We start from the raw sequence: 22,750 nt of genomic DNA on the forward strand, positions 1-22,750 counted from the left end.
GGATGATCTCATTTGTTCTGCTTATGTGCTGCAGTTAGCTACAGATCAGGAAGGCAGCCCTGCTTTAGGGACTTGACTGTTAGTTTGATTGAGATACCAGTAAAGCTCATCATCCAGCAAGCTAATACTAGCTTATCTATGTGGTGGTTCCAAGAGTAGCAGGAAAACAAACCTTAAAGTGCAAATGTCTTTTGAATCTCCATCTCAAGTTTGCTAATGTTCCAGTCACCAAAAGCAAATCCCATAGCTAAACGTAGATTCAGGGAGTGGAGTTCATGTCTTGGCAGGAAGAGGTTCAAAGTAGCCTTGCTAAGGGGCTTATGTAAAGGGGTTTATGTAATACTAAGTTGGCAAAACTTGCAGTCATTTTGCTATTTTTTCCTTTTTTTAATTTCACATTTTTTTATATATGACAGCGGAATGTATTACAATTCATATTATACTTATAGAGCACATTTTTTCATATCTTTCTATATAAAGTATATTCACTCCAATTTGTGTCTTCATTTTGCTACTTAACATACATTACAAATATACTTTGTTCTTACAAAATTTGGATAATAGTTATAACTCATTTTTCACCTAATATATCATTTTTATAGTAAAGGCTTTTAAAATTCAAGTTTTAACTTGTCTATTTTGATGCATAATTTTTATGTGATCTTTTTTTTTCTATGCCAGTAATTTTCAAACTACTACCCTTAGGACCATTATAGCCTGCTGCCTGTTTTTATAAAGAAGTTGTTTTGGGGGGTGGACACACAGTTTACTTTCATTTAGATATTATTTGTGGCAGTAGATTTGAGTAGTTGTGATAGAACCCATTTACTTTTTGCCCTTTAGAAGAAAAAGTTTGCCAATCCTTGTTCTGTTCTGTTTTAATCTTAGTGAGGCCAGAAGTTTGTGGGGAACTCTGCCTTATCTGCACATTTATCAAAGGGTAGGTTGGTAGATGAATGAGCAGTTGTTTGAATGAGTTTCTTCAGCTCCAGTAATTACAATTTTTGAGAACTTGTAGAAAACATAATAGTGTTTTCTGTAGTGGAAATAGAATCATTCTCAAAAATGTCTAATCTCATTATCATGCTTAGGGATCTTGGAGAATATTTTAGAGAACGTTGACAATTGCTTCCTTCTTTTCCTTTTTCTTTTCTTTTCTCTAGTGATTGAACCCAAGCCCTTGCGCATAGGTAAATGCTCTACCATTGAGTTAAATACCCATCCCTTTTAAAAAATATTTTGGAGAAAGAATCTCACCAAGTTGTCCAGGCTTGTAATCCTCCTGCCTCAGCCCTCCCAAGTTGCTAGGATTACAGGTGTGTGCCATTGCACCTGACTGATAATTAGATTTTTGATATGTAGGTACACTTAATGAAATATATATAGCAATCCAGCTGACATGAGTATATATATTTACTGATAGTAGAATCTATAGTTGTCATGTAGAAGCTTTTTATTTATGTGTACTGGGTATGGAAAGATAACTTTACCTTAGAAACCTACTTTGTTCATTGACCAATTATCTGGTAAGTTCAAGATTTATAAAATTATTGTTCAGTGTTTAAAAATTTTGACACTCACTGTACTCAGTGATGCATACCTATAATCCCAGCAATTTGGGAGGCTGAGGCTCAAGGGTTGCAAGTTGAGGCTAGTCTGGGCAACTTAGTGAACCCCTGTCTTAAAAAAATTGACACTCAAAATTACAGAATTATAGAAAAAATTGGAAAATACATACAAATATCTCATAAAACAGGTTGCAGTCAAAATGTGGATATACAACTCATAATTTATTCAGTGTCTCCAGGGGAAAAAATATTCCCTCCCAGCTTCCTTTATGTTATATGTTACACATTCATGCCCAGATTCCCCCCCAAACTAGCCTTCAAAGGATAGTAAAATGGAATGTATGCATGTTGGACTCACCAGTGGCAGATTCCTCTTGATGTCCCACGTGGGGCCAAGACCTATGTGGTTTTTGTTTGTTTGTTTGTTTATTCTCTGCTCTCTGGTATAAGGATTTTTTTTTTTTAAAGGCCTGAAAATACCCGTTTTCGTAACAGTGATAAACTGTTACGCAATAGGTGATAAACTTAAATGCTTCTTCTTCTTTTTTTTTTTTTAAATCACCAGAATGTCAAGTAGAGAAACTAGACAATAGTGTGTGAAATGTCTTTCACAAGAGTATGGTGTTGGAATGACCTCATCACATATGACTTGAAGAAATGATTAAAGTTCCATGCTGAAAATGGTAAACAGAAGTTAATGAAAAATAGAAAAAACATTGCATAAAGCTAAAATAAAGATCTTGATCATGTATTGAAAGAGTAGATCTGTCAGAATCACAGTGAACACCTGCCACTCAAAGGCATGCTGATTGTGAAAGAAGCAAAGATCTATCATCACAAATTGGAACTTGAAGGGAACTGTGAATATTAAACAGGCTGGTTGTAAAACTTTAAAAAAAGACACATTAAAATTTTAAAGATTTGTGGTGATAAGACATCTGCTGATTACAAAGCAGTGTAGAAATTCATTAATGAGTTTGCCAAAGTCATTGCTGATTAAAATTTGACACCAGAACAAGTATATAATGCTGATTACATATCACTGTTTTGGTGTTATTGCCTCAGAAAGAGACTGATTAACAGCTAATGACACAGCTGTTACAGGATTAAGGTGGCCAAAGATAGAATAACACTGCTGGACTCTGCTAATTTAGCAGGCACACTTTTTTGTGATAGGTTAAGTCTTGCATCCTTGCTGTTTTAAGGGAGTGAATTTCTTTCTTTTCTTTTTTTTTTTTCTCAGTGCCAAGGATTAATCCTAGGGCCTTTTGTGTGCTAGGCAAGTACTCTACCACTGAACTACATCTCCAGCCTATTAAAGGAGTGAATTTTTTTTAATCAGTCCATTATTTTAACAAAATGGCATGAGTCATCAGAGACATACATCTCTTCTGATTGGTTTCACAAATATTTTGAGCCAGTGGTTTATGCTCATTTGCAGGAAAGCCAGACTAGATGACAACTGTGGCTATTTATTTCAATTAATTAAAATTAAAATTCACTTACTTAGGTGCACTAATCATATTTCAAGTGCTCAATGGCCCCATGTGGCTAATGGCAAGTATAGTAAATAATGCAGATATTGAACATCCCATCACTGGAGAAAATTCCACTGGGTGACACTGGGTTAGGAGCTTGTATGTTCATGACAACATCTAATTTGCAATGCGTATGAAAAAAGCAAAACTATTTTGTATAAGTTTTGTTAATAGAATTTTGTCAATATGTGGAAAATAACTTGAATGAATAGTATCGTTTTCTCATTTAACAAATTCATTGAGAACATTTGAAAAATATCAAAATACTATAAAGAAGAAAATAAAAATCACCTATAATCCCCAGGATTTTCAACAAGCCTTTTTGAAATATATACAAGTGCACATATGACAAGTATACAGTTGGATTAATTTTCACCAACTAAATAATACATATGGGTCTTTTTACCAGTTTCTCTTTTTCCAGGTTCTTTCTGATCCATGTTTGGTTTTTATTTATTGTAGTTCTGGGGATTGAACCCAGGATCTCTTGTATATAAGGGAAGTGCTCTACCTCTGATCTACAACCCCAAACCTGGTTGCTTTGATTTAATAACCAAGCTGGGAACATAGATGTTTTTTATCTTACATCAAGAGGCATATGATACCAATTTGTCTTATTACTATTCATGCTAAATTTGGCTGCTAGGCTAAAGTGGTAATAACCAGGTCTTTCCTTTGTAAAGGTACGTTTTCCTTTGATAATTAATGTGTAATCTCTGGGGTGACACTTTGAGACATGTGAATATTCTTTTCCCCAACAACTTTTCACACAGTGATTTTAGTATCTATTTTTTGTAGCTTGCCTGAATCAGTTTTTATATGAGAACTGAAATGGTGAATTATTTATTTATTTTTAAAGAAATGTATCATTCCATTTACAATCTTTAGCCAGGATTTCTCTGTAAAGAAGAGCATTTCTTGCCTTCCCATCCTCCTTTTCTCCTTGGGGTCTTCATTTTTCCTTCTATTTTTCTTTTATACTGTACTGGGCATTGGGATCTAGGGGTACTTAACCTCCGAGCTATATCTTCAGCTCTGTAAAAAACTTTTTTTTTTGGGAGACAAGGTCTTACTAAGTCACCCAGGCTGGCCTCAAATTTGTGGTCCTCCTGCCTTATTCTCAGGAGTAGTTGGGATTACCAGTGCTCTGCCATCTTTTTTTTCAACACCCAAGGTATTTATCATGAACTTAGTGTGATTCATCACTACTTTTAAGATTTCTTGCTATAATCGTGTCTGTAAAGTGCTGTTAGATCAGGAGAATTTTTGCTGTATTATTGCTTCTTCATCTTTATGATATATTTGTTAAACTGAGAATTCTTATTGCATAAAATTGTTCTAATATAAATTTAGATAAAAATTATCCCACTTTGGATCTTTCTTGATTAATTCTACTGAAACATGGGCTTTTCAGAAACTACAGTAACTGTGTTAAGGAATTCCCATTTACACTAGGCAAGAAAGTAAACAGTAAGTGGAGAGTAGGGTAACAAACACTTATGGTATCAAAAAACAACCGTGAAAAGGATCTGTCTTAATGTGCTAGCCCATTGCAGTTTAACATATTGCTTACAACCTTCACAATAGAATATGAGTGACTTCAGTTACACATTCCAGGAGACTGGCAGTCTGTTACAATCAGAGTCTGAACTTTAGAGCAGGCTAATTTACAGCGATGGGATGAAGAAAGTTGTGGATTTGTATTACACACTCTCACCTGACACTGTATCTGATCCCTTACCTGCTGATTGACATCTTGAATGAGCTCTTTGAAGCAAGTTCCAGCTTAATTAAAACGTTTGCTTGGTTAGCAGTGATCTGTGAAAGCCTGTGATAAATATTGAATCAGGTTCACCTGCTGGTTGCTGTGAGTGGATAAACAGCTGCTTTGTGCAGTCTAATCATGAAACTGGCAATAGAGTACTACTGCCGTTTGAATTTTTTGAAAAAAGAATAGTTGAAAAGGTATAGTTATGTCACTTTTGCTATCTTGCTAGAGTGTGTGTGCTTATGTGAGATTTTGCACAACGGGCATTCAGTACCTGTTTTGATGGCTTGGACAACTGCAAAAGATTGATAAAGTTAACAGTAAACCTTTTTTTGCCTCAAAGATTGTATAATTCAGTGTTCTTTGGCCTTTTACCAGTAGCTCTTTCTGTGCATGACTTTCCAAAAGAAAAAAGGGTAATATTTTGTTTAGTTAAAAAGTAGATAAAAATGATCCTGTTAAAGCAAAGATTATAAATTTCAGCTTCAGTACAAATTATGTTTTGTAGCAACTTGAAGAATTCTTTAGACTACTTTTTTGATCTGTGAAAAAGAGTTAGAAATATATATTAGTGAATAATCCAAGTATTTTAGCCTTATGTTAATATTAGGTAATTAACAAGCACAAAATAGAAATGTGTTTAAAAACAGTGTATGAATCTTTACGAAATTATCTTCTTTGACTATCACTTTGTTTATTCTTTCACAAGAAAGAAGGTATCTTAGCCAACATAGTTGTAAAGAAAATGCTGTTTCCATTTGATTCTCATTATAAAATCAGACATAAATTCTGGAATAAATACCCTTACCAGATCAGTCACAATCTGCTTTGAGCATCTGATAATAGTTATGAATTCACTTTCTAGAAATGCACACAAAATTGTGTCATGGTTTCTGGATGATCTCAAACCCTCTGTAACAATCCATGGACCCTGATTTAAGAACCTGTTTCCTAATGGATTGAACACTTTGGGTGAGGAGGGGTTAATATGAAAGCTGTCTGCTGGGCTTTTAAGCATCTGAGGAGAAACCAGAATGTGTTTGCCATATTATGTTCTTTTGCAGCACTTCTAGCATTTTTGAAGTACAGTTATTAGCTCCAAGGATTATCTACCATAGTGGTGATTCCAGATTGTCTTTTTGAAGGTTTTTATACTTTTATTCCTATCATCAATTTATTTGGAACTTTATGGGAGAATTAAATTCAAGTCATACTCACCCTGCCCAACATTGTAATTTTATGTTGATGCATATAATTCTTGCTCATGTTTTTTATATACATGTAGTTTTCCATTGATGAAACTCATACAATTTATTTGTCCATTCTTTTGTAGATACATTTAGCATGTTTATCTCACTATTAAAACAATGGGATAATTAATATTCTCTTAATCTGTTTTAATGTGCATGTGTCTCTAGCATGTGCACTTGATAGTGTTATGCTGGGTCAAAGGGTAAATGTATCATTGATTTCACTACATCATCAATTTTTTTCTTCAAACTGGATATGCCAGTTTATATAGCAGTATGTGAGAGTTGTTTCATGTCTTTCCAACATCAGATATGAAATGAAAATTATTGTTTCAATTAGCATTTTCTTAATTGATGAGGTTTAACATTAGGTTACACATCTTTTTAGGTGTTTGTTTACCTTTCAACATTTGTCTTTTGTAATCTGCTTGTTCTTAGTTATCTGTTAGGTTTGTCTTTTAAAAACAGATTTGTTGGAATTCTTTGTATGTTATAGATACTGATCCTCAGTTGTTTATGTGCATTACAAATACCTTCTCTCAGTCTGCCTTCTTTTCATCATTTTTTTTTTGAAAGAAGATACCTTTCTCTCTCTCTCTCTCTCTCTCTCTCTCTCTCTCTCTCTCTCTTTGGTAAGGATATGTTTTTAAAGAGAAGCTTTATGTTTTAATGAGGTTGTATTTTCAGTAGCTTATATAAGCTTTTGGCTTATTGGTTTATTGTCTTAAGAAATCCTTTCCTGGTGGGTGTGGTGGCACACACCTGTAATCCCAACAGTTTGGGAGGCTGAGACCGGGGATCATGTGTTCAAACAAGCCTCAGCAACTTAGTGAGCCCAAGCAACTCAGGGAGACCATGTGTCTAAATAAAATACAAAAAAGGGCTGGGAATGTGGCTCAGTGGTTGAATGCTGCTGAGTTTAATTCCTGGTTCAATTCACTCCACCCTATCCCCTTACCCCCCACCCCACTCCACCCCCCCCAAAAAAAAAAAGAAAAGAAAAAGAAACCCTTTCCTACATTTGGACAATAAATATATTACCTATATAAGAACAGTGACCATGTAGCTCAAAAGCCAAAAATGTTTATTGTCTGTACCTTTACGAAAAAGGTTTGCTGATTCATGCTCTGAAGAGTCTGAGTTGAAAGTTTTTGTTTTCCCTTGTGGAACATAGTATGGATCTTGTTAGAAAATATTTGATTTAAACATCAAAAAATATTAAGTTAAATAGTTTTTATGAATCGAAGTTTATAGTTTGCCCTTAGGGATATTTATAATTGCATTCAGAAAGTAATGCACTTAGAACTAACTTCAAATAATTCCTTAATTCATGACTGAAACCAGTATTAATAAACTTCCCAAACTATACTTTGTAGACAATTAACGAGAGAAACTCTTCATGTCAGTGAGATGAGGTGACCCTTATTATTGTCTTCTATTTGGCTTGATATATCAGGGATTCTATTGTTTCCTGAATGAATGGATTATTGAAATGACATAGTATACATAAAGTGCTTAGTACATGGACAGCCCCAATAATAGTAATTATCATTAATAACCAACATATCACCATATATGTTTGTCAGCTACAGTGGTTCAAATGTTGTTATAAATGGAGTTTTCTTTTTGGCTTTGAAAAATAATAAATTGTTATTTCAAAAAGAAGCTTTTGATTTTGAATTTGTTTTTTGACACTTAGAGTACTTCGAATTAGAACACCATTTAAACGTCTATCAGTTTCTTTTTTAAAATATGTTTTTGGTTGTAGATGGACACAATACCTTTATTTTATTTTTATGTGGTGCTGAGGATTGAAACCAGTGCCTTCCACATGTGGGGTGAGTGCTCTACCATTGAGCTACAACCCCAGCCCCACATCTATTAGTTTTTTTAAAAAATGTCTATGAGTGTAGTAGTTGGTTTAGACATTTAGTAATAGTTTACCAATTAAAAAATTTAAGTTATAGTTATGTAGAGAACACCATGCTCAATGAATGAGTTTAATAAAGAGATATAAGATATAAAGTTTCTGTCCTTAAGGACTTTGCAGTATGGCTGGAAGGACAAACATGTACATAGAAGTTTATAGAAAAATGTTACTGTTTTATTGACTTAGTTTTCCCTTTGTTTTGTACAAATCATTTTTTTAAAGTCTCTTCCTTTTTACTTCTTTCTTTCTTTTAAAAATATTTTTTAGTTATTGTTGGACACAATACCTTTATTTTATTTATTTTTATGTGGTGCTGAGATCCAACCCAGCATCTTGCACGTGCTATGTGAGCACTCTACTGCTGAGCCACAACCCCAGTCCCCCTTTATACTTCTTTATATACTTATTTTAAAAAATTGTTTTTAGTTGTTGATGGACCTTTATTTTGTTCATTTATTTATACATGGTGCTGAGAATTGATCCCAGTGCCTCAGACATGGTAGGCAAGTGCTCTACCACTGAGCCACAACCCCATCTCTATATATTTATTTTTTATATTAACTATACCCTTTTGTGCCTGCTTTTTGAACTCAATTCATATTGGCCTTTTAGAGACTCCCCAATGTACAGATTAACACAATAACTTCTTTGGCAATGAACTTAGTTTCTATTCCTTATCATTTTCCTTTTCTAAAAATATTAATCACTATGCTTACTTTAGTTTTTCAAGTATTTAGGTATACTGCTTTTTGGGAGGACAGGGGAAAGTTTAGAAACGCATTAGGAAACTTTAGAAATTGACATTGTTATATCTTACTATTTTTCCAATTATAACTTTGTGAAAGGAATGGTGACAAGGATTCAGCAGTTGGCCATTCATTCAAGATCAAATCTTCTAATCATTCACCCTTTAAAAGAATGTAGAATGTCTTTATGTAATAGGGCAAGAGAAGAAATGGAAATTATTAAATACATGGAAAATTTTCTAAAAGTCCTTGGTTGCTGACTTTCTAAGAACCTTTTTGGCTATTGTAAACTTAAAAAATATTTCTGAATGATTGACTTCTGAGTATGGAAACACTGCAGCTGTCATGGTCACACATGTAACTTGTATTTCTTTTTAAATGTTGACATTTTTATTGTTACTTATGTTAGGTTTTCTTGCCTTTTGTTGAAGTAAGAAGACTCTGGACAATTTTTAGCTGTGGAAAAGAAGCCATCTCTTAAAGAGTTTGATTCTGCCACTTATCATAATCACTTTTATGTCTTAGAATTCACAGGTGTGGGCCCGCCTATGTGTTTTACCTTTTGACCTTCAGATATTTTGGATGAGAGTGAATGCTTTTAAATTTATTATCCAGTTTCCTAATTTTAAAATTTAAGGAGTGAAAGGAAAAGGAGAAAACATTCTTCTGAAAGATAGACCTGATTATTTGTTAGCAGGAGAGCTACTTAGTGAGAGGTATAAAATTGTTTAATTTTAGTCGTCTCATTGTTTCAAGCTTCCTAGGTCAAAGGGTTTCAGAGAAAGGGGCATAGTCTGATCTCTTGTTGCCATCATCAAGATCCTATCTCTTGTTTTCTTACAGCATTGAAAGTTGCTAATTTTGATATAAGTAATTATCTTTGTTATTATATAAATGTTGAAGCCTCTTTTTGACTGCCACATTCAGTTTTTCCATTTGCAAATAAGATTATACCAACTCTTTTATTTTTAATTAGCTAAATAAGTTGTTTTCAGTGCTGGGAATCAATCCCAGGGCCTTGCACGTGGTAAGCCAGTGCTCTGTTACTGCTAAGCTACATCCTCAGCTTCTTCAAATCATGTAGATGGAAATTTTAATAGAAGATCATTTCTGAAGAAATAATTCCTCTTTAATATTGCAAACAGTAAGAATCAGCTTTCTTTTTAAATTTCCATCTTATACTCTACTTGCCTAACTACCATTTTTTAAGGACTCTACCTCAAATTCATAAATGGTACAATGACTTCAGATCACTTTACAACTTAAAAACCAAACAAATACCTATTCAGTATAAAATTAAGCATGGTTTAAATTTTTCTGAATTATGGGTTAAAAAAATCAATTTGATGTACCTAAATAAAGCCCCACTAGTGGTAAAAGTTTTCTGAAACTTATTCACCATCTTTTATTTTTGTTGGTACAGCTATTAGCATGACATTTTAGGATAAGCATAGTATTCATTAGCAAATTCACCATTTTAAAAATTTAAAAGTTTGAATACAAAGTAGAAAGTTATAAAAATATGTAGTTACATCCCTTTTTTTTGTACCGGGGTTTGAACTCAGAGGCACTCTACCACTGAGCCACGTCTCCATCCCTTTTTTTGTATTTTATTTAGAGACAGATTCTGAGTTGCTTAGCACCTTACTTTTGCTGAGGCTGGTTTTGAACCTGTGATACTTCTGTCTCAGCCTCCCAAGGTGCTGGGATTATAGGTATGCGCCACTGCTTCTGGAAACATCCCTTTTTAATAGAAAAAAGTTATGCAAAAGAATGTTTATGAAGAATTGTTAGTTATATCTAAACTATTAGTGATGGGGAGTTGGTTTAGTTTTTTTCTATATTGTCTGAATATTTGGTCAGAATTAAAAGGTGTAGGTGGTAAACTAAGTGGAGTTAATGTTGTAAAGTGTTACATCAAAAGTAGGTTTTCTGAGCCCTGAGAAGCAACCATCTTATTGGATTTCTTAGATGCCTGAGGATAATGTATCCATATAGCACAAAATTATTGATGTATTAGGCCCTAGTATTTTAATATTGAAGTGAATTTAACAGTATCACAAGGAAGAAAAATAGTAAAACTGAATAAAAAAAGATTGAAGGTATGAAAAAGTAAACTAATTCTCTACCTGGAGTTAACCTTAATTGTTTAATATATTAATTAATTAATGTGCTCATTGCAAAGACCACAAAAGAATTCACTGAAAATATGATATGATTTGCATTCCGTTTTCTCTAAGTTGTTGGATATTGCAACATATGTAACATAAACCACACGTCAGCTGTTTCCTGCTTCACTGTTGACAAGAGCCCCATTCATAACTCTTCTTTTTATCCTTTCAGTGAATAAGTAATTATTCAATATAGAAGGCAGGATATTTGGAACTGGCTATTTAATGTGGCAGCACTCTGTAATGAAATCTGCTTTACTAGCAACCTAAGAAGGCAGTGTAACAATTCCAGCATGGCTGTAACTTTATCTGCTTTGACTGACTGTTTATTTGGCACATCAGTGAACCTTTTATCCCAGTGAGTGACAGCTCCAGAAGGGTCACATTTACATCCATTCTATCATGTATTGTAATATTTAATGGCGGACAAGGTTGAGTGAGACTGAGAGTAACTTGAACTTGCTTTTCCACTGAGTTGAGGCTAAAAGACAGCTTGATCCCCAGTATTGTGGTGTAACATACTATGACTTAGTATTTGTTCATGAAGACTACTCTTACTGATTACAATTAAAAAATAAAAAAAAACCCTAAGAACTTCAGTAAGTAGAGTGTTTGTTCTACTAAATGAAAACTTTCCAGTACAAAATTTTTTTTTTTTTTTAAAGGTAGTGTACTGTTTGCCTTTTTTTCCCCTATCAGTGGCCATTTTCACAGTATTTTCCTTTGGTGTGATAATTGAGGCTTTAAAGGAAGGAGTTATTAAGAACCCAATAATTCTAATATATAGCATTAAACTTTTTCTACAATTTGGAAATGAGATAAATATCAGGTAAATATTAGACTTTATTCCTTGTTATATGTGGTGTATTTTAGGAGACATTTACATAACTATTTCCCTGATGAAACTGAATTATAAGTGAAATTGTCCAGGAAGAGCTTTGCCCTATAATACTCTATATAATAATTTTTACTGATGGATTTGCATTCTTTGACAGGTAATTGGATTTTCAGGTATACTTTTTCACATAAGCAAACTGCTTTTATTGTTAAATGTTAGTATTTTGCATTTATTTAATACCTTTGCTGGAGAAGAATTTTATTTACTCATTTTTTAGTGGTACTTGAGATTTAACTTGATATTTCTGTTCTTTTGTAAACTATATTTAAAGTGCTTTTAAAAACATTGATGTAATATAAAATATTTTAGTGAGCTATGCTATGAGCAAAACTATGAATTCTAAATTATAATCACAAGTTCATATGAAACCTAAGCAAAAATTAAAATTATCTTCTTCATTGTCATATAATTTTTATAACTTATGAAAGAGAAGAGTTAAAATATACTTAAAACAGTTGGAATTACAGAGTTAGAGTGATATGTTAGAAACTTTTGAAAAGAGGACTAATTTGAAATGAAATTTGTAATTGTTTATTTAATGGCAAGTTTTAGATATTGTAATATCTTGAAATTTCCTTTTTAACAATTGTGATTCATTATTGGTTCTGATTCCGTGAGAGGCTTGACAACATTTTATATAGTAGTCCAGATATTCGTTACCATTTCTTTCCTTCACTACAGCCTCCTGGCCAGTGTTCTAAGTGCTGTTGTTCTGCAAAACAAGGAAACAGTCAAGAGTCTTCAAATACCATTAAGAAGGATCAAGGGGGGAAATTCAAGAGACCCAAAATATATTTTGGGACACGCACACACAAGCAGATCGCTCAGATTACTAAAGAGCTCCGGAGGACAGCATATTCATGGGTGCCAATGACCATTCTTTCCAGCAGGGATCATACTTGTGTCCATCCTGAAGTCATTGGTAACTTCAACAGAAAAGAAAAGTGCATGGAATTTCTGGATGGAAAAAATGTGAGTAAAATTATTTTGTTTTAGAGAAACAATAAGGCTGAACAGATTCAAATTACTTAATGTATTTTATATGTACTTTTCTAGTGATAATCAAATAACTTATGCAAATCAAATTAAATTGCTAGTATTTTTTGTTTTTTAGTTGAAGATGGCATATACCTTTATTTTGTTTGTTTATTTTTTATGCAATACTGAAGATCAAACCTAGTACCTCACATGTGTCAGGAAAATGCCCCACCACAACTCTAGCCCCAGTGTTAATATTTTTTGAAAAATAGTTTTACCATAAGAAACTTTTCTTTAAGTTTAGAATTATAGATTTTGGTTCTAAAGCTTGCATATATTTAATTCCGTGAAATTAATTTCCATTGGAGTCAGACTTAATCATTTCTAAATTCCTCTACCAAAAATATATGTGGATGAAAAGATAAAAAAGTCTAAATGATTTATTGTACTTACATCTAATTATTATGTTTTACATGTCAAAAAACCTAAAGAGAAGATGTTTATTTAGGCTATTTCTTAGAAAAAATTTAGAAAAGAATTTTAATTGAATGCAAAATGTGATTATTCCTGTTTCCTAATTCTAATTTGCACAAACTTCTATTTTAAAAATTATATTAGACTATTGACTTAGAAGATTTCATAAATGCTTTTGAAATTTTCCAGGAAATTAGAGTATTGGGTAATTAAAGACATGATTTTAAAATATTCTTTGAGGTAATAGTATTTTGGGAGTCTGTGTTCTAATATAACTAATTTACTCTAAAGTTGAAGTTGTAAGTAATGAAATTATACTCAGAAATCATTATCGAACCAGTATATGAAATGAACAATGATATTGTAATTTATTTTGAAAATTGTTTTGTCTCTTACTACTATTTTATTGGAGTTGATTTACACAAAGACTATCAGCTACAGCTCTCACACTATATGATATGGTAGGTCACTGCCTACTATATAGTGTGAGTAAATTATTTTGTCTTATGCTTTTCTTTCTCCAATGCTTTTTTTTTAAATCAAATGAGAATTTGATTTATTTAGAGCTATTCAAAACATACCTTAATAGATATTCAAAGATTGTGAGATTATAAAATATTAGTTGTAAGGAACTCCACTGCCATATTTGGAGCCAGAAAGAAAATATAGAATTATTGGATTAAAACCATTATTGAAATCCTAAAGTTATATTTATTTCCATGTACATTCTTTCTAACTAAGGAATTGTGACATCTTTTTACTATAGATATTTAAAAAGTTCTCTTAGAAGAGAGATGAAAATATTAAAAAGGCAAATGTTAAAAAATATAAATAAAGAAAACATTGTTCATGACCTTCATTGTTAAGTAGACATCTTTCTGTAATTGGTACCTGATCTGTTGAATTTCTCAGTGACCTGAGTACTTTTTTGGCTATGTATTCTATACAAGAAAATTCATTAGCATTATTATTCAAAAATTTTTTTAAACTCATTACGGAGAAAATTCTTTTATGAACAAATACATGTGTTATAAAATACCTTGGAAAAAGTCATTAAAAAGTTTAAGATTATAATTTCAAGATAAAGTCTTATAATGTTCTAGAATACTGTAGTGCTGGTTTTGTTTTTGATGGATATTCACTCAAGTTTGAAACATGTAAAAATAAAAAGTTTAGAGTTTTTTGTTGACCTTTAGTTTGTCTTCAACAAGTATTTTGTTTTTGAATATTAGTGATATGAATAATTGAAAATACCTGCTTACAGTTTGCCTTGACCTAATTCTGCCTCAGAATGGTACCTCATAGGCATAGTGAACATTCTTTTTCTTGTTCCCAAGCCCTCAGAGTAATTTGGTATTGTAATGGGGGCCAATTACAAAGTCACCATAGGTGTCTGTATTTACTATGGCTGAATCACCAAAGCGAAATGATAAATAGATAACTGACAGTTTGAGTGAAAAGAGTTTAAAGTGTGATAACGCTTCAATTGACAAACTCCCCTTAGGGTTGTGTTACACTGCTAAAATGGATGAGCTTTTCTGGTTTTGCTATCAGCCTGCACAGGGCTCTTTCTAAGTGCCCTCGAAGTATAAACTTTCTGATTTTTTGGCTTGATCAGAAGGCGCATGTGTTTTTGTTCACTGTTTTATTAAAGTGTCCTCATACTGGAAAATTATGCACTTGTCTATTAAAGATTAATTTTTATTTCAATTAGAAAAAATGATTTTAACTAGAACCAGAAATGAGAATTATAAAATAATATCTTAGATATAGAATATCTGTTTTTTATTAAAATGTAGCCTTATCAGTTCATAATCATAGATTTCCAAGGTATCTTAGTGACCATTTTGTACAAAGATAAGCTTTGGAATTGTCTGAAAGACAATTGGAATTAGAAATGGTGAACATTCAATTTTTAAAATGGTATCATTCATACCAGACTTGGTATGAATGATAATTGGCACATCTCCATGTATCTCTGGATCCTCAAATCACAGAATTTTAGAGCTGGAAGGAACTCAGAGATGGTATAGTCACTGAGTCAAAAGGAATGTTTAAAATCTGATTCCACTACTCTTTTGATGCTTAGTCGCATGAGAAGAATGGGCCCTAAAGTATGTTCAGTCGCACAAGTAATTACCAAGAAAGGAGGAACCAGAACTCAAGTTCTTTAACACTTACCCCACTGCTATTTTTTAATCAATCAATCAATTAATTAATTAATATTTTAGTTGTAGTTGGACCCAATACCTTTATTTTATTTATTTATTTTTATGTGGTACTGCGGATCGAACCCAGGGCCTCATACCACTGAGCCACAACCCCAGCCCCCCCACTGCTATTTTGTTTACACTAGAAATAAAACTGAAGGAGTTGTTAAAGTATGGGGAAGTTGACACAGTGTAAAGGGGAAAAAAAAGAGTAGTAGATGTTAGACAAAGTAAATGAAAAATAATGTAAAAATGAACTAAATAAATATAGTTAGGAGAGGTCTTTCCTCCTAATTATTTTTAATACTTTGGAGAAGTAGCAGGTACTTTCTCTGAGCAGGGCTGAATATAAAACTTTGGAAGTATTAGTCTTCTAGTACTTCTAGTACTAGTCTTTGAGAGCGTCTTGTCTTCTTTGTAGGTTTACTCTGTTTCTAGCAATTGGGCATATGAATGTACATAATGTGTGTATGTTTTCAAAACATTCTCCTTTTGGATGATTTATGGATAATTTGTGTGTGTGTGTGTGTGTGTGTGTGTGTGTGTGTGTAAATATTTTCACTTGTTAAGGATATACTGAGAGAGATTTTTTACTTCAAAATCATCTTTAATTTTTTATTAGTACATGGAATTAGTAGAAATGAAATGACCTGTTATTCTACCACTTATTATTGAATACTTGAAACAGAAAATTAATGCATGTAAATATGGTTAGAAAATCCAGAGTTATAGAAAAGGATAAAATAAAGAAAGGAATTCCCCTGGCCCCTTAAGTGGTTACTTCAAGGAAACTACTGTGAAATTTTATGTATATTCTGGCAAAACATTTAGAAAATGTATTTGCTATAATATATGCATACTTATTGTTTTTTCTTTTCTTTACTTTTTTTTTTTTCTTTTGTGGTACTGGGGATTGAACCCAGAGGCACTCTACCACTCAGCTATATCCCCAGGCCTGTTTATCTTTTTATTTTGAGACAGGGTCTCACTAAGTTGGTTAGGGCATCATTAAATTTCTGAGAATGGGGACTGGGTTGTGGCTCAGCGGTAGAACGCTTGCTTAGCATGTGCGAGGCCCTGTGTTCAATCCACAGCACCAAATAAAAAATAAATAAAAATAAAGGTTTAAAAAAATTTTTATTCTGAGGATGGTCTCAAACTTGCAATTTTCCTGCCTCAGCCTTCTGAGTTTTGGGGATTAAAGGCATGTGCCACTGTATTTGGCTATGCTCATTTATTTAAAATAACAGCTTTATGAACTTAATAATTTTATGCACATTATTCAGTATCTATTTTTCTTCATCAACATGTCTTCAGGAAGCTGAACACATTATCACACAGACAAATCTAACTCGTTTTAGAGTTATAGCTTCTGTGTGAATTTACCATAATTTATTTAACATGGATGCTGTAGGTGGTAGCATTAGGTTTGTTTTCAGTTTTTTAAATCTGTTAAATAGTACAATTTGTGTGTTTTGTGTACATATGTATATATTTAGTGTGTGTATAGCATGTATATATTATATATATATATTATGTATATGTTATATACATATATATGCAATATATAATATATTAATGGTAAAATTTAAAATTTTGAAAATTTGACAAATTGCCTGTGTACTTTCTACTATTAGAAGTTTATTCTTCTACTAAATGGTATGTATTTATATTTGTACTAATTTTGTACATTTTTAAATAGCATATAACATACACTTGCTAGGACGGGGTTTTATCAAACACCTTTCTTTTATTATTAATACATGTAATAAAATTTTTTTACTTCCAATAATAGAATATAAAATGATCTCAGTATGTAACGAAAGAAATAGAAATTACCATTGAACTTTTTTGTTTACTTTTTTTGCAATACTAGGGGTTGAACCCAGAGTTACATCTCCAGTCCATTATTTTATTTATTTATTTTTTTCATTTTGTTTTGAGACATAATCTCACTAAATCTCTGAGGCTGGTCTTGAACTTGTGATCCTTCTGCTTCAGCTTCCTGAGTAGCTGGGGTTGCAGGTGTGTACCACCATGTCCCACATTGCTGAATTTGTGAATATTCAGGCAAAATAATATTAAATCTTGCTAGAAACTATTGAAAAATACAAATAGAAACAAGAAAATGTTATTCTTCACTTTTAAAATAGACAAATAATAAAAGATAATATCAGTCATGTTAAGAATGTGGAAATGGGCCAAGTAAAATGGAATATAGTTTCTAATAGGTAATTTGGTGATATGCTTTCAAGAAACCTAAAAATGCTTTATTATTTTTGATCCCATAAGGCCATTTCTAAAAATATGTACTAAGAAATATTATTGTACTGTCATGTGCAACTAATTATAACCAAAAAAAAAATTAAAAAAGTTATTGCACATTAAAAAAAAAAAAAGAAATGGACATGAGGTTATTTACTGCATTATTTTTAAAGCAGAAATTGATAATAGTCTAAATGTCTGGTAATAAGGAAACTGATTAATGAACTATGACACATTAATTTAGCATATACAGATATGTTAAATTAATATCTATTATATATGAATAAAAATGTAACTATATACATATGTGTGTGCATATATATATATGTATATACATATATTTATATAGCAATAAAACAATACCTGGCATTATAAGAGCAGTTTTCTGATACCATATTTAATAAATAAGCAGAGAAAAATAATAAAAATATTTATTTATTTTGGTTAGACTGTTAATAATCCTCAGTTCCTGGGGATAATTTTATTCTTATTGCATTGTAGAGATTTATCTTTAAATAACATGTAGAGAAGAAATACAAAATAAAATACATCAAAATGTTAATAGTACATTTTTGTGTGATGGGATTATAATATAGGAGTTTTGGGGGATATCCTTTTGTATTTTCTGATTTTTTTTTGTAGTGATCTTAAGTTTATCCCCCAAAATGATCCAGCCTATCTTTCTTCCTTCTCATTTATATTTGAATACTATTACACAACTCAAAATTGATCCCCAGCACCACACACAAAAGGGTACAAAAGAGTCTATAGAGAAAAATCATTCCTATGCCAGTGCCCAAGTTCCTTCATTCTCTTCCTTAAAAGCAACAAGTGACACCATTTTTCTTTGTATCCTTCCAGAAATATTTTATTCCTAATATCATTTTATTTTATTTTTTAAAGAGAGAGTGAGAGAGAGAGAGGGAGAGAGAGAGAATTTTAATATTTATTTTTTTTTAGTTATCGGCGGACACAACATCTTTGTTTGTATGTGGTGCTGAGGATCGAACCCGGGCCGCACGCATGCCAGGCGAGTGCACTACCACTTGAGCCACATCCCCAGCCCCACTAATATCACTTTAATCAAAACAAAACCACAACAAACATAATTTAAAAATATTTTTTTAAAGTGAATATGGGATATCAGGAATTTAGCTTGTCAGGAGCTCTATCTCAACTACTATTGAGTCAACTACTATTGTTTCTTTAAAATGGTTGTGATTGTAGCCAGATGTGGTGGTAACAGCTAACAGGAGGGTGAGGCAAGAGAATTATTTGAGCCCTGGAGTATGGGCAACATAGAGGGACCTCATCTCTTAGCAACAAGCGAATATGAAGTTCCAGTTTTAAATATGGTGTTTCATAAAACATTGTGGCTTTAACAGTGTTCCTAGAATTCTGAAATGAACTAATATTTTCCTTCTATCCCAATATTGGTTCATATTTTGATTATGCATATTTGTTTTTAGGGAAAATCCTGCTATTTCTATCATGGTGTTCATAAAATTAGTGATCAACACACATTACAGACTCTTCATGGGATGTGCAAAGCCTGGGATATAGAAGAACTTGTAAGCCTGGGGAAAAAACTAAAGGCATGCCCATATTACACAGCTCGAGAACTGATAGGAGATGCTGACATCGTCTTTTGTCCCTATAACTATCTTCTAGATGCACAAATAAGGGAAAGTGTGAGTATATATGTAAAAATATAGAACTTTTTTTTTCTACTTAAGAGGATATAAATGTTGAATGCAAAACTTTTAGATATTTTAATGTCTTTGTTTTTTATATTCAGATTCTGTTAATATATTTACATAAAGAGTACTAAAAACATTCTAAGGTGTATTAAAAAATGAATTTTCAAAATAACAGCAATTTTAAGGATTTAGGGATTGAAGTGGGATTATAGCAGGGTTTAGCAGTAGACATTTTGGGTTGAAAATTCTTTATTGTGGGGGGTTGTCTTGTTTATTGTAAGGTGTTTGATAGCATCCCAGGTTTTACCTACTAGATGTTAGCACCATCCCTACAATCGTGACCATCAAAAATGCCTCTAGGCGTTGCCAGTTGTCCCCATTTAAGACCCATTTATATCCAACTTTCCATTCTAGTGAATAGTCAGAATTATTTAAAATTTTGTTTCTGAAAAAATATGTTTTGATGAACTTGTATTAAGAGAATGTACATACTATGAAAATTAGGTATTTTGAGCTTTTGAGAATGAACTTCAGATTCTATTTGCTTTGTTCTTAGAGAAATTCAGTTACAACAGGTAAAACAAAAAGTAAATAACTTGATATACTGAAATGTTATTTCTTTCTTTAGGTTTGACTCTACTTACTAGCTTTCTATTTCTTTAAGTTTAAAATTAAGTGGTATTGTGTTTGCCACCCCTACTGGTACCCCTGTGATCCTACCTCTTATTGGTTGCCTTTTTTTTTTTTTTGGTACCAAGGATTGAATGCAGGGACACTTAACTACTGAGCCCCATCCCCAGCTCTCTTTTGTATTTTATTTAGAGACAGGGTCTCACGAGTTGCTTAGTGCCTCGCTTTTACTGAGGCTGGCTTTGATCTCATGATCCTCATGCCTCAGCCTCCCCAGCTGCTGGGATTACAGGTGTAAGCCACTGCACCAGACTATTGTTGCCTTTTAACTCATTGTCTTCCTTCAGAGCCATTGTTGTATCAATGCTAGACCAGTCGTCGTCTTCTTTTTTTGTCATATCCTTTTCTAATTTAAAAATCTTAAGGGACAAATAAAAAATGATCCTTATCTCAGTGGAGTTCCCATTCTCATAATCAGGCAGACCAGTGGATAAAATTATTATCTGAAACAAATGCTTGAATAAAGGCACATAGAAAATGCTATGGAGCATAATGGAAGAAGTAATTAATTTTTCAAAGAATGACAAGTTTTAAAAATTCCCTTTGGAATTCAAATGTGATGAATAAGAATACCTATAGAATTATGGGATTATGTGAGTAGAATTATTAAAGAAATTAATTTTTTTAAAGATGAAATAATCTAAGTACATTTATAAGCACTGAGAAGATATACAGAGAATGACAGACCAGAGGGGAGAAAGTATGTAAGTTATAAGTGAAGTAATAAATTCCTTTAATCTAAATTGGAAAAAAAAATCTCCCATTGCTCTCTTTGCTCTGGGATGAAGTCCATATTTGTTAGATTGACATTCAAGATACTTTTTCAGACATCTCTACTAAAATACTCAACTCGAACCCTTCAAAAATTGTCTTATAGAGGCTGGGGTTGTGGCTCGGTGGCAGAGTGCTTGCCTACCATGTGCGAGGCACTGGGTTCAATTCTCAGCACCACATATAAATGAATAAAACAAAGGTCCATTGACAATTAAAAAAATTTTTTTTAAATTATCTTACAGTTTCCTGAAGATACCTTGTTCTTTCCTATGTATCTCGTTTTGATGATACCTCTGTTGAAGTATAATGCTGTGCCCTTTCTTTCTTTGTCCTAATCCAAATGCTCATTTTTAAATGCTTTTATTATTACATTATAGTTATATATAATAGTTGTGTTTATTTTGACATAATCATATATGCATCATGCATAGAATTTAGTTTGCTCCATTTCAGTCCTCAGTGCAGCCTCTTTCCCTCCCCTCCTTACTCCCCCATCCTCCTTCCTTCTGCTATCCTCCTTCTTCTACTCTATTGGCATTTATTTATTAATAATTGGTGCTTTATAGATTTACATAAAGATGGAATTCATTGTAGTATATTTATATGTGTACATAGCATAACTTTGTCAAATTCATTCTGCATTTCCTTCCCTTTCCTGTCCTTCCTCTCTCTCCCTGGATCTCCTCCTACTCCACTGATTCCCTCTGTCTTTATGATATCCAACTCTGCTTTCTCTTTTTCCCTCTTATTTTGTTCTAGATTCTACATAAGAGAGAAAACATTCAACTCTTGATTTTCTGAGTCTGGCTTATTTTACTTAGTGTGATGTTCTCCAGTTTCATTCATTTACCAACAAATACTATAATTTCATTCTTATTTATGGCCAAGTAAAATTCCATTGTGTATTTATACCACATTTTCTTAATCCATTCATCTCTTGCCAGGCACTTGAGCTGGTTATTGTGAATTGTGCTGCTATAAACATTGATGTGCCTGTTTCACTAGAGTATGCTGGTTTTAGTTCTTGTGGAAAAATTTGAAGAGTAGGATAGCTAAGTAGTATTGTGAATCTATTCCTGTTCTTTTGAGGAATTCCTATACTGCTTTTCATAGTAATTGTACTAATTTGTAGTCCTACCAGCAGTATTCCATTGTACCTTTTCCCTCTCATTCTTGCCAACATTAATTTTTTTTGTAGTGATGATTGCCATTCTATCTGGGGTGAGATGGCAATGTAGTTTTGATTTGCATTTACCTGGTTGCTAGGGTGCACATTTTTTCACATATTTGTTGGTGATCTGTATTTTTTCTTTGAAAAATATCTGTTTAGTTCTTTTGCCCATTTATTGATTGGGCTATTTGTGAGGGTTTTTTGGTGGGTTTTTTTTGTTTGTTTGTTTTGTTTTTTTTTTTTTTGGTGTTAAGTTTTCCGGGTTCTTCATATATTCTCATTATTAATTCCCTATCAGAAGAGTAGCTGGCAAAGATTTTTTCCATTCTGTAGCCTCTTTCTTCATCCCCTTCATCATTTCCTTTGCTGTGCAGAAGCCTTTTAATTTGATGCTGTCTCACTTATGGGTTCTTGATTTTATTTCTTGAGCTTTAGGGGTCTTTTTAAGGAAATCATGCCTGTGCCAAGGTGTTGTAATGTTGAGGTTTTTCTTCTAGTAGTTGCAAAGTTTCTGTTATAATTCCTAAGTCTTTTTTTTTTTAAAGAGAGAGTGAGAGAGGAGAGAGAGAGAGAGAGAGAATTTTTAATATTTATTTTTTAGTTCTTGGTGGACACAACA

At 32.5% G+C, this 22,750-nt stretch overlaps 1 protein-coding gene across 3 annotated transcripts in view; it reads left to right on the top strand.

Moving 5' to 3' along the window:
• Positions 1 to 22,750, top strand: part of Brip1 (BRCA1 interacting DNA helicase 1) — a 136,760-nt gene that overhangs the window by 25,132 nt on the left and 88,878 nt on the right. For all 3 annotated transcript variants that reach the window (XM_078042361.1, XM_078042362.1, XM_078042363.1), the window contains exons 7-8: positions 12,551 to 12,841; positions 19,266 to 19,487. In XM_078042361.1, the coding sequence (XP_077898487.1) occupies positions 12,551 to 12,841; positions 19,266 to 19,487 (513 nt within the window). The remainder of the gene's footprint in view (positions 1 to 12,550; positions 12,842 to 19,265; positions 19,488 to 22,750) is intronic.

Source organism: Ictidomys tridecemlineatus, chromosome 3 (genome assembly GCF_052094955.1).
Source record: "Ictidomys tridecemlineatus isolate mIctTri1 chromosome 3, mIctTri1.hap1, whole genome shotgun sequence".
Classification (NCBI taxonomy): domain Eukaryota; kingdom Metazoa; phylum Chordata; class Mammalia; order Rodentia; family Sciuridae; genus Ictidomys; species Ictidomys tridecemlineatus.